The following is a 15514-nucleotide window of genomic DNA, read 5'->3' on the forward strand; positions in this document are numbered from 1 at the left end:
AACATCTGCACACCCTGCAATTCAACCTTCAGCTCCGTGTCTTTCTTTTCCAAAACTAAGCCAGCTCTGATCTGAAGTTTCAGCGTTGGCCAGTGGCTTCTTAGATGGTGGAAATAAGGCAGCATCCAGGCCAGCAGAAGGGAGAACTTTGCTGGAACCCAGGACCTGCACTTCCTTTGCACGGGCAGGGAGGGTCAGAAAGCCTGCAAAGTGTGGCCTGGGTGCAGTTAAGGGCCCAGCCCGGGGATTTCCTTTCAAAGGTGACTTAGAGGCACTTCAAGAGGGTAGCGCCCTCCCAGGCGGGTCCTAATGGTAAATTTGGCAGAGTCAGCGAAACACGGCGCTGGGCAGCGCCCTCTCCCGCGCCCTCGCCCTCTCCCGCGCCAGGCAGCGGCGAGCACGGGGCCATTTGCAGCACAGGCAACCTCGCGAGCAGCCGCGGCGGGGAGCCGGGAGGGAGGTGGCACCATGGAACTGAAGAAGGACAGCAACGCTGTGGCCATCGACATGCTGCTCATCGTGCACTCCGAGAAGCGGCGCGCGGCTCAAGCCACGCAGTTGGACTCTCAGACAGACCCGGGCGCGCTGCTGCAAAACCGAGGAGGTAACGCGCCTGGCCCAGGTCCTCAGGATCCCCGGGGCACCTCAGCCACCAAGCCCCGGGGTCTGCCCGCCGGGGGGCGCCCCGAACGAGGCCAGCCCAACCCTCTCCCCCACCGCTGCTTGCGCCTGGGCGCCACAGCACCAGTGTCCCTTGGCAACGAGCAGCGCAGCGCGGTGGTTGTCCCAGGTTGACTCCCCATGCAGGCCTATAGGTGCTCTGTCATATCGGAAGCTCTGTCCTCCCGTTATTCCCTAAGGGATGCAAAACACGTTGGAAAACGCTCCGCGGAAAGAAACCGGGGCCTTAGGCTGATCTCATAGCAGAGGCCTAGTAATCACGCAGCAAGCTGTAATCCATAGAGCACCAGGGACCCCAGAGGATCTTTATATTGAGTCAGACTTTGAGATAACTCAGAGCCTCGGTTTCCCCTTTCTTGAGCCACTCTTGCAGCCTCCAACAAATATAAGGCCTGAATGTGTAAAGGGAACATGAGCTGGGGGTGTGGTGGAGTGGGGTTTGACGTCTTCTGACCGCACTTGAATTTAGCTTCAGTTTGACTTGTTCTGCAGACTTGATGGGAAAAACGAAAACTGACAAGTGAATACTTACAGGGTGATTGCAGAAGGCAGGATCCGCCCCTATTCACTATCTACACAGCTTGAATAGAGTATACCTGGTGACAAATAGCAGTTCAGGGAATCCCTGAGAATTGGGGGAGGGGTCGCTCATGGTGCTGGTCTTGGAGACTTGAACTAACCAAAGCAGCTCCTGTCCCCACAGTCCCACTACACTCTAACTGCTGTGAGCACTCTCAGCCTCGAGTCTTTCTTTTCCAAACTGCCCCCTTTCTAGCTCTCCAGGAGCCCCATCTCTAGCGCTGGTGGGTCAACACTGTCTATGGAACCACTGTCCTAGCAGGTCAGGTGGGTGGACAGTGGGTGTCCCATGTACACAGAGGCTTTGGGGGCAGAAAAGCCAAGAGGGAGCAGCAGGAGGGGTCCCAAGGAACTGCGGAGCTGAAGGGAGAGTACGAGGCAGCAGTCATCTTTCTCTGCATTGTTGTCATGCATTTTCTTCTCAAGAACTGGTGCAGGGTTAGCTTCGGAGACCCCTTAACTCAGCTCAGAGGCTTCCTCCAAGACCCGCTTTGGGTCTTTCGGGGAGAAAGAAAATGTCTTCTGCCTTTCGGTGGAAATGAGATGGTTGCTGTCCCATGTAACACAATACAAAATATTGCTCCCCGTGTGTAGGGAGTGAGGTCCAGTTCCAAGTCAGGGTAATCCGTCCCCACTGCCCAGTAGAGTCCCTTTGCATCCTGTCTGTCCCAAAGTCACCAGAGAGGATAAAGAGAGAAACCCTGAAATGTTGGGTATCAAAACTGCCCTCCAGGAACCTGAAGCCTACCCAAAATGCCCATGACTCCAGACCAGTATACGTACTTTGGCCCTGACTCGGGGGTAAAACAGCCCTACTTGAAGGCACTGGTATTTTTCAACATTTTCCCAGTGACGGTTTCTTGAAAATGCTGTGCAGTGGAACATGTCCCCTATTCCACACCAAAGTGGAAAAGGAGGACGGTGTATAGCCTCCAAGGTCTACAGCCCATGGAAACCCTAGGTTTCCATGGCTATACTGACCAGTGTGTATCCACACTTTGGGACACAGCCTGGGGGAGAAAAGCATTGAGTCACACTACTTGTTCTTAGGCCTCACACAAATGTACAAGAACCCAAAAGAGCCCTGCCGACTTTCAGGTGTCTTCCTGCCCCCTGCAAGCTAGTTCCCCTCTGAGCTCAGAGCAGCTGGAGGAAGGCCTGAGCCCTGTGTCAGAGGAGAATAAAGTTCAGTTATTGTCACAAGGCAGACAGTGTGGCCTTACAGCCAGGAGGAGTCGGGGAGCGAGAAGGCAAGGAGAGCCACGGGGGATTTAGACTGCAAGGCTGACAGGGTCTCTTTTTTTCTGTGGAATGCCAGCATTTTCCCACCTATTTCTTAAAATAGTACTTCCCACAAAGCAGACTGTGGAGAGACTTTTGCAGAAAGATCAGGGGATGGGGAGGCTGAAGAAGACTTGGAGGCTTCTGAGTGAGCGAAACATTAGAGAGCCAGGCTGGAGACTGAGCTTCTGGGAACACTGCCATCAAGTGTGCCCCAGAGCTGGTCTTGTGGTGACTTCTCTACAGCCACCAAGGTACACCAGACAGTCTTCCCACACTAGAAACTTGTTTTTATTGCGGTGGCCCCCACTGGCTGGACATACATCATCTCTGTTCCAGGGACTCAACCGCTCAACTGTCACTTCCAGCCACTGCCCGGGAGAGAGCTTCCCTTCCCTTCTGCATTGCACCGACCCCAGAACGAAACACAGGTGCATCGGACAGGTCATGCCTAGACCACACAGACCCATACTATAGCTGCAAGGGAGGCTGGGAAAGTAGGCAGCTGTCACCTTCCACTCCCATAGGGACAGCCTTTTTTCCATGCTCTCTCACCCCAGTGCAAGACTCCCCACATACAGAAATGGGCAGGCAAAACAGATAGAAAGCAACGCTTTTGTACTTGTGTGTTGGAGATACGGGAATGGATATTAGGCATCTGTATGGCAAAAATTCCTCCTGGAAAATCCTGATAGCCAACTTGCCATCAGTAAAACCTCCCGTTCTACCATTTTAAAACTATTTTTTAACTTAGGAGTTGCCTTCATTCCCTCAAGTGTGTCATATTGAAGGGCAGCCTATCTCAGATCCTGAGAGAACTGGTTCCTACAGCCTTGTTTAAGACAAATGGGTATGTAAGTGGTACAGTGGTGCGTGGCACCCGCCCTAGGGTTCCCTCCACCAAGTGTCTCACACCAATCCTTATCTTACAGGATTCCAAGGTGTCAGAAACGGAATCCGGAAATGGCAAGAATTGGAAAGAAACGGCTTTCAAGGTAAATCTCTTTATCTCTCTATTTTCTCTTCAGTCTCTATAATTCAATACCCTGAGAAATAACTGGAAGGGTTGGGTTGGGTTGTGTTCCCTGGGAAACTGGCCCTAATGAGTAAAAATGGCTGCTTGTGGCTCAGCCAGGCCTTTAGGTCACTGTGAGCCTGGAAAGCTCTCCCTGGCATCAGGGGTCCTGCTTTTCTGGAGGCTGCAGCTGGAGAACAATGCAGTGAACCATTTGTTTGCTGGCTGAGCTATCAGAGAGGATTTGGCTGGGTTTGAGGTAGTGAGGGTCGTGTGTGTTCCCACCAGAGGCAGGGCTGTGTGTGTTCCCACCAGAGGCAGGGTTGCTCATGTCACAAATATCACCAGCTTTAAAAGGTTTTTCATTTGTTTGCTTGTTTTTGTTTTTTCTGAATAGACTAGAATAGTGTGGCCTTCCTTGCAACAGTATTATTACTTGAGGCCTGGGCAGAGCCAGGGTACTATAGACCCCTACTGCTTTGGGCCCCAGAATACAATAAGAAGTTTGTTTCCAAGGCCTCTTCTCTCTGGGTCCAGGCAGTGCTCTATCCTGGTGGCCCAGAACCTCTCTGGAACAAGAAGGATGGGCCAAATACAGTGGGCCTTGTTTTGTGTTCCTCAGACATTGATTACCCCAGGCTTCTTGGGGTGGGGGGCATCTGGGGCGGGTGGGGGGGCATCAGTGGCAATGTGCATGATGGGAACACAGAATTCTGATAGGAAGCAGACCTCCACTCCCAGAACATGGTTGGGGAGCTCCATCAGAACCCAGCCATGTGAGCCATGGAATCAAATGCCCCACTCTCCACAAATGGGAAAACAAGAGAACAACTGAATAAGAGTAAATAACCCTGCTTTGCCAGCCTTCAGACAATGGCAATAAAGGAAAATCATAATCCAAAAACTAAACTCGTCCATACGTTTATTCCTTCAATAGCTATCTTTAGCATTTTAATTTTGTGCCAGGCACAGTTCAAGTGTTGGAGATTAAACAGTTAACAAGTGAGTCAGAACCCTGTCCTTGTAGGGCTGGGTTCAAATGATTGCAATTTCCCTGTGTCCCTTACCTTGTTCATTGGAAGGAGTCATCTTTGAGATGCATACACACCAGCTAAGGAGCCCACCCTCTGTGTCCTGGCAAAAGCTTCCTTTTTTTGGTTTGTTTTTTGTTTTTTTGAGACAGGGTTTCTCTGTGGCTTTGGAGGCTGTCCTGGAACTAGCTCTTGTAGACCAGGCTGGTCTCCAACTCACAGAGATCCGCCTGCCTCTGCCTCCCGAGTGCTGGGATTAAAGGCGTGCGCCACCACCACCTGGCCAAAAGCTTCCTTAATTGGAGCTGATCTATAGGGGAAAGACTCCACTTGGGGTGATTAAGGTTGAAATCCTATCTAGCAAAGTTTTGATGTAGGCCAAAGAGAAGCCTAAGAATGAGACTCCAGAAACTTTCAGCCATCGGAATGGCCACTCAGGGCATGTGCACATGCATGCTAGGTTCATGTGTGATTACATGAGGGAGCAAAGTGAACCACCGGTAGGTGCAAGGAGAATATCCTTGTGTGTTGCAGCTCTCTCTTGCCTTGCATGAGTCATCTGACAATCATTTTAGGGCCTCTCAGGAAATCCTGAAGTCATTCTACTTTGAGAATCTTCACAGCTGAATGAGAGGTTAGTGAAAAGACATAACAAAGCAGAGAGCAATGCAGTAACTCTTGAGACAGTTATAAAAGACTCTGGGGTTCTTTGTATCAGTCCACAGAGGGTGATTTAAATAGTCCTTGCAAAAAAAAATCTCAGGATTGATTATTTGGTATAAATGCATGGCTGTCAAGAGTGTCTACAGAAGTCCTAAATCCAGGAAACACGATGGTTCCACCGTCCCACCAATATGTGTAGTTTTAATGGAAGACCTTATACTTTTTAAATGGCATGCATGCATGGGGAAACAGAAGTGCCTATTCCATGGTTTTTGACGCCAGGATTCAGGACACTAGCATTGAAACTGACCTTATCTCATATGTGCCTTGTTGGTACCTCAGCTATCTAGTCCTGGTAACCAACAGGCTGTCCAGCCCTGGCAGTCGGAGGAATTTCATCTCAGAAGGAAGTGGCCCAGTGGCATGTACTGACAGAGTGTGCACCAGTGTGACTGACCATGGTATTGATCCTAAAGGGCACATTTGTCCTCTTGTTGCTATTCTATGTACTCTTTGGGCTTGGGTATTGGTGAGAGGAAACGTGGGGAGCCTGGAACACTCCAAACTTCTGGAAGCAGCAGGTGTTTGGGCTGAGCCACCTCTCTCCATAGCTTGCCCAGCAACGGGCTTCCCCTGCTGTGATTGGCTGCTCTCCTTGGTCCTGGCTGAAGTCTGCCTAGCAGCACAGTGTCTGATGCCCTCCAGCTAGAGAGCAACCACTTGTGCAGCCCTGGCTATAAATACCCGACAGGAGCTGTGCCAGCCAATCACCCTCCTTGAGGATTCCCTTCCAAGCTCCTGTTTCCTCGTGGAGGTACAGCCAGCTGTGCCCACAGAAAGCAGCCTCCCTGTCCTCGCCTAAGTGGCCTAGAGCTCCAGCCCGGCAATGCCATCTTGGCACACAATGACAGTGGGTCTGGTCTCAGCTAGTCAACCACACTCTGGAAGCCTTGGCTCAACCTGTTGATGGGAGAAGGTTGGAGCATGCAGGTTCTCCGAGGCAAGCCCCTACTGTGTGGATCCCAAGTCTATCCCAGCTCAGTGCCTCACCTACCCACCTTGAGCAGCTACTGCTAGGAGCAGGCATGGGAAACAGCGAGTGGCCTATATGATTGTCAGCACTGTTGAGGACAGAAAATCTAGAGATATGCTAGTTCCCAGGCTGAACCATTGGTTCCCCTGAATGAAGCTCACTGTAGGCCACATGGAGATGGTGATGGGTAAGGGAATATCAGTGCGGGAACTTCCTTCTGCCATAATCCTGGCCCTTCCCCAGACTCTTCCTACATCCATGAAGAGGAGGTTCAGGGGCTGCCTCAGTAAGGACGGTCCACAGCCACAGAGCAGCCATAATAAATTCATGCCTAGGAAAGGCAAAAGACCATGGGTTCCCCATGCTGGCCTGTAGCAAGAGCTAGGCATCTCTCTTCAGCAACCTGACCCTACTGGGCTATAAGGACATGTAAATATCCCCAGTGGGTACAGAAAAGTCAAACATGTTGAGTGTCCTGTAATATTGGTGAAATTAAACCAAACCGAGTATCTTCCCGTCTCTGAGGCTAGAGGCAGGTTGCTGCCTTTGTTCCTCAAAGGAAGAAGGAAGATGAGCTAGGAGTTGGGGAACTTAGAGTTCAAGTACCATGTTGAAACATCCCAGCCCACTCCACAGAAAGGTGTGGTGCTCAATCAGGCATCTGTGTGTGAGAGAGAGTTTTGGAAATTGTGGCCAAATGTCTGGAGTGGTGGTTTCATAGACCACTGGAGTGAATCCCAGCCTGGGAAGGCTCCTGCTGCAGGGGTGTGCGCTTGTGGACTCCCAGGAGTATAGCTGGGTGAGCCCACAGATGTTCACACCATGGCAGTATGCACCAGCTCCCTCTGTCCCCCAATGAGGAAACATTTTACCATGGTCACAGTGGTATAATGTAACACCTCCTTTGTCTTTCTTAAATAGGAAACTTGTCGGAGAAGCAGTGCCTTCAGCAGCCTCAGGTCATCACTTCCTATGACAACCAAGGTAAGAGACGCATTGATAACTGCCATATCTCCTGTGACTGTGTGTCTGGCTCTGCTGCCCCAGCCAAAGAACACAGGATATGGAGATCAGGGAGCAGATCCTCTCTGATCCGTGGAGATTGGAGCATCCTTTCGTCTCGCAATGTCCCAGAGAAACTGTGTGGTCCAGGCCTAACCTCCCTGCCCCCAGTCAAGAAATGAAGGCCCCGGGTCATAGAACCCAGTCATCATAGATACCATTGTCACTGCCGCAGCTAACCATTCACTGAGTACAAACCATGTGCCTGGGACTCTGCCAGCTAATACTAACTAGGTGGCAGTCTCACTGCTCTACAGATGAGGAGACCAAGGCTTAGGATGGTTATCCAGCAAGAGTCAAGGCCAGCTCACTGGTACCCTTACCCTACAACTCCAGCAAGGTCTCAGCTGTTAACCTTCACATGGCTGGGCTTTCGCAGCTCCCTGGAAACTGATCTCCCCCTGGCTCCCAGGATCCAAGTCCTCCCATGTCCTGAGTCACAAAGGGTCCTTGACCTCTGCTGAAGCTGAGCCTGCTGAAACATGTCACTTAGTGCTGAGTCAGCTGCAGCAAGGGGAAGCAACCTGGTCCTTCCTTGAATGTCCTTGCTTCACAAGGACTGCTCAGGGTGCTCAGAAATGGCAGGCAAGGGCACTGCTGGTCAGGCTGAGTCCTCAGCTGTCTGAATCTGAGAAGAACGTGAGATGGAAATCAGGGTTCCTGAACTATGGCTGGAAGAGCCACACCGTGGCTCTTCACCAGATGCCTGCGGGTCTCAGGCTCAGCCCACAGAACTGGCTTCCACTGATGATGCCATAACATAAAAGGAAACCCAAGGGACCCATGCCACCAAGGGACACAGGCATGCCCCCTCCTGAAGCACAAGTGCTGATGCAGGCCATGACACATCTCTGAAACTGACTTGGCTGCACAAGGCTCCTGACAGAGACACCTTGCTAGAAAGATCATGAATGAGTGGCCATTATCTCACATGGGGAATAAAACAAAGGCTCCAAGATGAGTCCATCCTAGCGAGAGGGAAAAGACTGAAGGAGAAATTAAAGTGGGAGGGATGCTGGGGCCGGGGCTGCAGATCAGTCTCCTGTAGCTCATTGGCTAAGAACAGCAAGAAGACCTTTGCCTTCAGCTTCTGGGAGTCCAAAGCCCAAAGTCAGTTCCTCTCGGTAAAAGGCCGGTGTCAGCAGGCTGGGACCTTTGAAGCTCCGGGAGGGAATCCATCCCTTGCCTCCTGTTCCTACAGGCTGCCAGCATTCCTTGGCTTTATGAATGCCATTCTGGTCTCTGCTTCCATTATCACATCGCCTTCTCTCCTTAGAAGTAGGCAGTTCTCCCTCTTATAAAGTTTTATGTGGTCGCATTTAAGGCTCAACAAGATTCCCAGAATAATCACTCTGTGATCTATAGTTAAGATGCATCTGCAAAATCTCCCTTGCAGCCAGAGAACCTGTGTTGATCTCCTGAAAATTCACGATAAGGAAAAATTGTAAACAGAATAGATGGGGCTGGGGTGTAGCTTAGTGGTTCTACTAGCATGCGTGAGGATTTTTGTTCTGATCTCCAGCACACACGCCTACCCCCAATGAAAAAGGAACAGGTGAACGATAACTGGGTCTTGTCATCTGAATGACAGAAGAGGTGGTGAGGCAAAGACAAGGGCATCTGGGGAGAGCGTCTAGCTGGGAGCCATGGCATGAAGGCACCACCAGGCAGGCATGTGTCTGCTAGGTGTGGAGAGTGTGTGGCTGTGGCCAAGGGAAAGAGGGAAAGAGAAAGACCCCATCAGCCCCCACAACAGCTTTCCTGGCAGATACAGCATAGCATGGACCAGAGGTGGGACATGAGGTGTGTGCTGGACACATTCCATGGAAAGTTTCCATCTCTCAAAAATGAGAGATGTATGGATAGATAAAGGGAGAAACTGAGGCACAGAGCCATCAAAACTGCTTGCCCCAAGTTATGCAACTAGATAAAAACAAGACAGATGCAGGTAGTTGAACATGTCTATGTACTTCTCAAAGCCAAGTGGCCATAACTTCTGTACCACACTGCTCCCCCGACAGGACAGGGACCTCTCTAGTAGGTTGAATATAACTTCCCTGCCCCACCCCAGCAAGAAATGCAAGGCTCTGGTTGAGAATGGTTCATCTTTTCCTCTCCTCAGCAACTTGTGCAGTGGCAGATGGTATACAGCAGGTGATAAAAAGCACCTTGGAAACATGAATCTTAGCACAAGGGGGCTCTAGAAGATGGCTCTACAGTGGGCATGGAGTTGGATGGCAGAAAAGAGATTGCTAGGAGGCACTGTGACTTCAGGCCCTCGGGGTTATGGCTGAGGAGTCGGCTTTGAAGTCATACCCACCATGCGTGTTCCCAGCTTGCATAGCTGACTGGTTGTCATCCTGAGTGCATACAGCATGCATCTCTTCAGATGTCGCTGTGCATGACTCGTTTGAGGGTGCCCCTAAGATGACAGATGCTTTAACTAAAAGTATGTCCAAGACTGTATGTCCAGGATGTACCCTCGTATCAGCGTGTATAGAAAGATGCAATGGTGCCATGTGTCTAACATAAGTCCCGGGCTCCTCCACACACCTGTCTACCCCCGTGTGCATGTATACTCACACCCATGCACTCATGCTTGCCTGGCAGTATTTGTTCATTGATCAGTGCCCCAGGCAACCAATTCCAATCAGTCAGAGTTAATGAACAACACAAAACCCACTTGCCATGCCCACATTAGGTATTCTGAGTAAATTAAGCCTTTAAACAAATACTGATTAAAACCTGAGCTATTAGGAGAGGTGTCATTTGAGAGATGTCACCTGACAGGGTAAATGGCAGGCCCAGGACAGTGCCCACATAGACTTGGTACCCTGTATGCATCTCTGCTTTTGAGAGAGAAAGGAAGGAGAGCCAGCAGAGTTTAGAAAAGGGCCAGTCTGGAAGCCACTTCACGGGGCTAGCAAGAAATAATCCCTAGAATGCTTTTACTAGATGCCCAAGGCTGCAGTTTCAGGAGGTTATTTGGATGGCAAATGAACTGCTGGGGAAGGGTGCATTGAGGGAAGCCAGCCAGGCCACTCAAAGTCCCAGGAAGGATCTCATCAGTTGTTTGGTGGTGAAGGTTGGTTATTGCTTGGTGGTCAAGGTCAGTGTGCCTGGCATCTGCTGGTGATTTAGCTGACTTGAATTTTGCCCTAGACCTTGCTTCTCTATGATGAGCTCTGGGACAGGTTAATGCTCTTTATTAAAATCTGAGTTTTATTTGATCTAAAAATGAGGTCGGTGCACTATCTCCCTCTCTAGTGAATGCTGTCTGTCTTGACACAGGGTGAGGACCCCAGGCCATTTCTGGGGTATCCAGGTATGTCTCTCGGATGCTCTCCTCAATCTCTGAGGGGGGCACATGACTCCAGAATGGGGATGAGAGCTCTACTGCATTCAGCAGCACAGCCTAGGGATAGCCAGGTCCTGGGCAGGAGACAGAGCAAAGATTTGCAGGGGGAGAGAGGGGATCCAGATGGTGACAGAAGGAGCTGCTGGACTACACCCCGCCCCTAAACATGAGGCCTCAGGAGGGCCACAATCGTGGTTTGTTTCTCAGCCCAGTCATTCTTAACAAAGAAACATGGCTGGATGGGGATTAGCTAGATGTACCTAAATTAAGAGACATGAGAGGAAGAGGTTGATTGCTGAGCCCCAGGCTAAAGAGCTGTTCACCTTCATGGCTCCTTTAAGGTTGCAGAGGTCGTTTCAGCCCAGCAATCTCCAAACTGTGTTTGGAAAAACAAAACAAACAACAACAGAAAGCAACAATATCACTGGGTCAGACAGACCTGTTTGCTGGAAGGGCTGAGAACATTTGGGATACAACCTACAAAAGAGTGTGTTGGGGAACATTTCACACTTCTTTCACAAGGCGTCTTGTGAGCACACATCACTTTGGAAAACACTCCAGAAAGAGTTGCACAAGAAAATGAAGAAGCCACGTTAACCAGGCCCACAAGGGGAATACACTGTGGATAGTGGTGGCACTGATCCTCTGACCGGAATGGGTCCCTGAATTCTGAAGTACCCAGCTTCTTCATCACAAGGTCACAAGGCCAGTGTTCACTGACAGTGAATGTGCTAGATATGACACTTTAAAGATGAACGTGAGGCTACAGAGATGGCTTAGAGGTTAAGAGCACTTGCTTCACAGTCATGAGGACTAGAGTTCAGATCACAACACCCATGTAACAAGCTCTCAAATGCCTGTAACGCAGCTCCAAAAATGGCAGAGACCAGGGGCTCTCTGGGGCTTGCTGCCTTCCAATCTAGACAAAGCACAAGCCCCAGGTTCAAAGAGAGACCCTGCCTCAAAGAAATAGGTGGAAAGAGATAGAGGACACCTGATGTCCTCTCTCAGCCTTTATACACACATAAATAAATGCACAGTACATGCACACACACACACACACACACACACACACACACACACACACACACACACACACACGCATGTACTCATATATACAATGTACATACCCACACAGATATACACATTAACTAATTGATTAGTTAATTAATAATTAAATATTGTAAATGAATGTTAAGCCTTTTGACCTGGGGAGAACATTCTATTTTGGTCTCTTTGTCATGCAAAGCAGGTTTTAATAGTACATAAGAAAATCAATATTGTTTTTCTACAAAAGAAAGTAATGGCAATATATTTAACAAAGGATTAGTAAAAGGAACTCTTTCTTACAAAATCATTCAGGGAACCACAATAAATCAGTAATATGTATGTGTATATATACATTTGTGCACACACACACACACACACACACACACACAGTCAGCACACAAAACACAAATTAAATAGCAAATAAAATATTTTTAAAACCCACTACACTGAAAATTAAATATATAAAACAATAAGGTACTCTTCATTAATAAAAAGTTAAAGGATTTATGAAAGCAGGTGCCAGTGAGCTTAGCAGGCATGTTTGTGTTATCCACCACCACAGGTTTCAGCTGCTAGCGGCATTGGTAGCTTCCAAACCTACTGGTCTGCTGGACGATCACTGTCCACGCCATCCCCAGCTGATCTGGGCTCTTGGCTGGGCTGGAGCATGTGCTGGCTGTCAGCTGGTGGGCTGGCTGGAGACCAGCTGGTTTCAGATAGCCTCACCTGAGCAGCCCTGCTCTGCTCCCTGTGGTCTCTCACCCACAGTCTGGTGCACACACAGCACTGTGGCGGGGATGCCAAGAGTGCAAGCAAGCATTGCAAAGCCTCTCCAGGGCTCAGCTCAAACCTTGAGTGGTAACACGGCTTCTAGCACATGCTAATTGGCCATACTAACTCTTGAGGTCTGCCCACATGCAAGGGCTAAAACAAAACCCTTCTCGATGGGAAAAAAAGACAAAGTGTGAACAGTTTTGCCACCAACCACAGCAAGAATGATGGGGAGTAAGCATCACCCCCATTGGTAGAATCATAAAGCAATGGAACTATCCAAGGGAAAGTTGGCCAGTGTCAAACAGAAGCCTTACGAATTCCCTGTTCTCTTGAATAAGTGTTGAAGAATTCACTCACAGGGACTGATCTGAAAGTGTTAAAGATGCCTGTATCCTCATGTTCACCACATCATCCTTTATCATAGCAAAGCACTTGGGAACTGTGGGGTACCCATGCACACGGGGAGTCTTAGTGAATACTCTGTGAACATGTGACATGGTGTGTATTCTACTACCAGGGGGTGACCTTCTCTCCAGCCTCACAGAGGCCACACCCGTGTGATGTTCTCTCGATCCTCACAGAGGCCATGCCAGCCTCAGACGGTGCTATTTAATACTTCTCTACAGTGGTTGAATTTTGTTTTATTGGTCCCTTCCGTCACTGACAGAGGAGCTCTGAAACCTCTGACTATAATGTATATTTGTCCATTCATCTTTATAATTCTGTGAGTTTTAGTTCATGTGTTTTAAAGCTTTGTATTCAGGTGAATCTATAATTGGCATTTGCCACATCTTGATAAGCTGACTTTTTTTTTCACTCTCTTGTAACACTTCTCAATCTCTGATACTTTCCTTACTCTGAGTGGGTCTGTCACTGAGCAAATTGTCTTGGATTCACTGAATCTGAAATGTCTTCATTTGTCTCACATGATATTCTTATTGGACAGGGACAGTTAATTCCTTTCAGAATTTTTTTAAAGATTCTGCATCCCTCTGATGTGACTTCTGATGAGAACTCTGTAGCAATTAAATATGTAATGTATCACTTAGCCTCAGCATTTTCAGGGGGTTTTCTTTCAGTGACGTGATTACATCATGTCTGGGCTGAATCTTCTTTTGTTTACCCTATTTGGAACACTTTAAACTTGAGCCCATATGTGTATGTCTTTTGTTACATTTGAGTAGTTTGTTATTCTTTGATACTTTTCTGTCTGCAATTGATGTCAGTGACATGAACAATGGACTTCTGACTGGTCCTACAGTCCCTGAAGAGCTATTCTGTTGGCTTTCCCATGGTTCAGATTGGACCCTGTGTACTGTTCTCGGGCTCTTACCTTTGTCACGGAGAACGTTGTAACCCGTCTTCTATTTCAGTGTGAAAATCTTCACCTGGTTCTTTACAACTTCCATTTCTTTGCTAGTTCTGTCTTTCCATTTATTTCAAATTGGTTTGCCCTTACTTTGCAGAGCATGGCTGTTGTGTCATTTTAATGTCTTTGAGTCAAATGTGGGTTGCCATGTGACTGACATTGGTTAGTATCTTTTCTTTCTCAAATTGAGATCTTCCTGAGTGTTCTGCTGAATAGTTTTAAGTGGTGGCCTTTGGGCCTGCTGTTTGTGTGCGCCATGTAGTGGCCTTTGCAGGGCCTCCCTGCCCTCATGTGCCATGCAGTGGCCAGTTCAGAGTAAGACATTGGTCTTCCCCAGCGTTTAGTGTTCAGGCTATGGTATGGTGCATGGGGTGAGACCTGTGATGTACAGCTCAGAGGTGACCATGGGATCTTATCTGTAACTTTAGGAATTACACCCTGCAGTCTGCCTTTATCACCACTTCCTATTCCTGTAGCCAAAAATCTGGAGCTTTGGTCTTTTCACTTGTGTTGATGGACAGTTCAGACATGGTGCTTTTTCTGTACTTTTTTATAACTGTGTCTAGGAACAATCAGCAGGAGAGATGGGGAGGAAGGGAGGGAGGAAGACAGAGACAGAGATAGAGACTATGTATGCCATGTATTCCTGGCCAATAACTTCACATATTTGCCTGTGGGCTGAATCAGGAAAATATAGGATAAAGGAAAAACACAGTAGAGGACATCCCAACTCCCTGCAACAATTAGGGGTCCCCATTCTCACTCTTCAAGTAGAAATTGAATTTTTTTCTCTAGTGTTCTTTTACATCCATTGTGCACTTTTGGGTTGGGGATGCCTTTGACCAAGTATGAAGAAGGCTAAACTCATTCCTGATGTCTCACACCATGTCTTAGTTAGGGTTTCCATTGCTGTGAAGAGACACCATGACCACAGCAACTCTTATAAAGGAAAGCATTTAATTGGAGTGGCTGCCTTACAGTGCAGGGGTTTAGTCCATTACCGTCATGATGGGAAGCAAGGCACATGCAGGCAGACTTGGTGAGTTCTGCACCTTGCAGGCAACAGGAAGTGGTCTGTCTCACTGGGCATGGCTTGAGAATGAGACCTCACCTCAAAACCCGCCTCCACAGTGACATACTTCCTCCAACAAGGCAATACCAACATAGTGCCACTCCCTATGGGGGCCATTTTCTTTCAAACCAGCACATACCCTGGTCATTACCACCCCACACCACGCCCATTCTTTTCAGATGCTGACTTCCCAGGGTCTGCAGGTCTCCCCAACCCCCAGTATGCTATTTCAGGTGACAGCTGCACTAGAAGGGTAGGGAGTACTTGCATTCTTTGTTTGAGTTGTTCTGAAAAACACATATTAGCTGCATAGTCAACAGAAAGATCTAAAATGGAGCGTGTTCTGTTGTTTGGACATCTGTCATGGCTGGTGTGCCCTTCCTGGCAGGATTAGGCTGAAGATGTCACCTCCCCCCTTTCAGGTACTCAGCTGACCGTGGAAATCCACCCCCAGGACGCCATGCCCCAGCTCCTCAAGAAGTTCTCTTTGGCGAAACGTACGTATGTGTGCAGGGCTGCTCCGTAGAGGGCTGGCAGGGGGAGTGG

At 48.8% G+C, this 15514-nt stretch overlaps 1 protein-coding gene across 3 annotated transcripts in view; it reads left to right on the top strand.

The window, feature by feature from the left end:
- Positions 1 to 468: 468 nt before the first annotated feature.
- Ky (kyphoscoliosis peptidase) overlaps positions 469 to 15514 on the top strand; it is a 34714-nt gene continuing 19668 nt past the window's right edge. Inside the window, exons 1-4 of one of the 3 annotated variants that reach the window (XM_027414308.2) lie at positions 469 to 604; positions 3474 to 3536; positions 7205 to 7267; positions 15391 to 15465. In XM_027414308.2, the coding sequence (XP_027270109.1) occupies positions 469 to 604; positions 3474 to 3536; positions 7205 to 7267; positions 15391 to 15465 (337 nt within the window). Of the gene's footprint in view, positions 605 to 3473; positions 3537 to 7204; positions 7268 to 15390; positions 15476 to 15514 lie in introns of all 3 variants that reach the window. The other 2 variants (XM_035444737.1, XM_035444738.1) reach the window with 2 other exon arrangements.

Source organism: Cricetulus griseus, chromosome 4, assembly GCF_003668045.3.
Source record: "Cricetulus griseus strain 17A/GY chromosome 4, alternate assembly CriGri-PICRH-1.0, whole genome shotgun sequence".
NCBI lineage: Eukaryota > Metazoa > Chordata > Mammalia > Rodentia > Cricetidae > Cricetulus > Cricetulus griseus.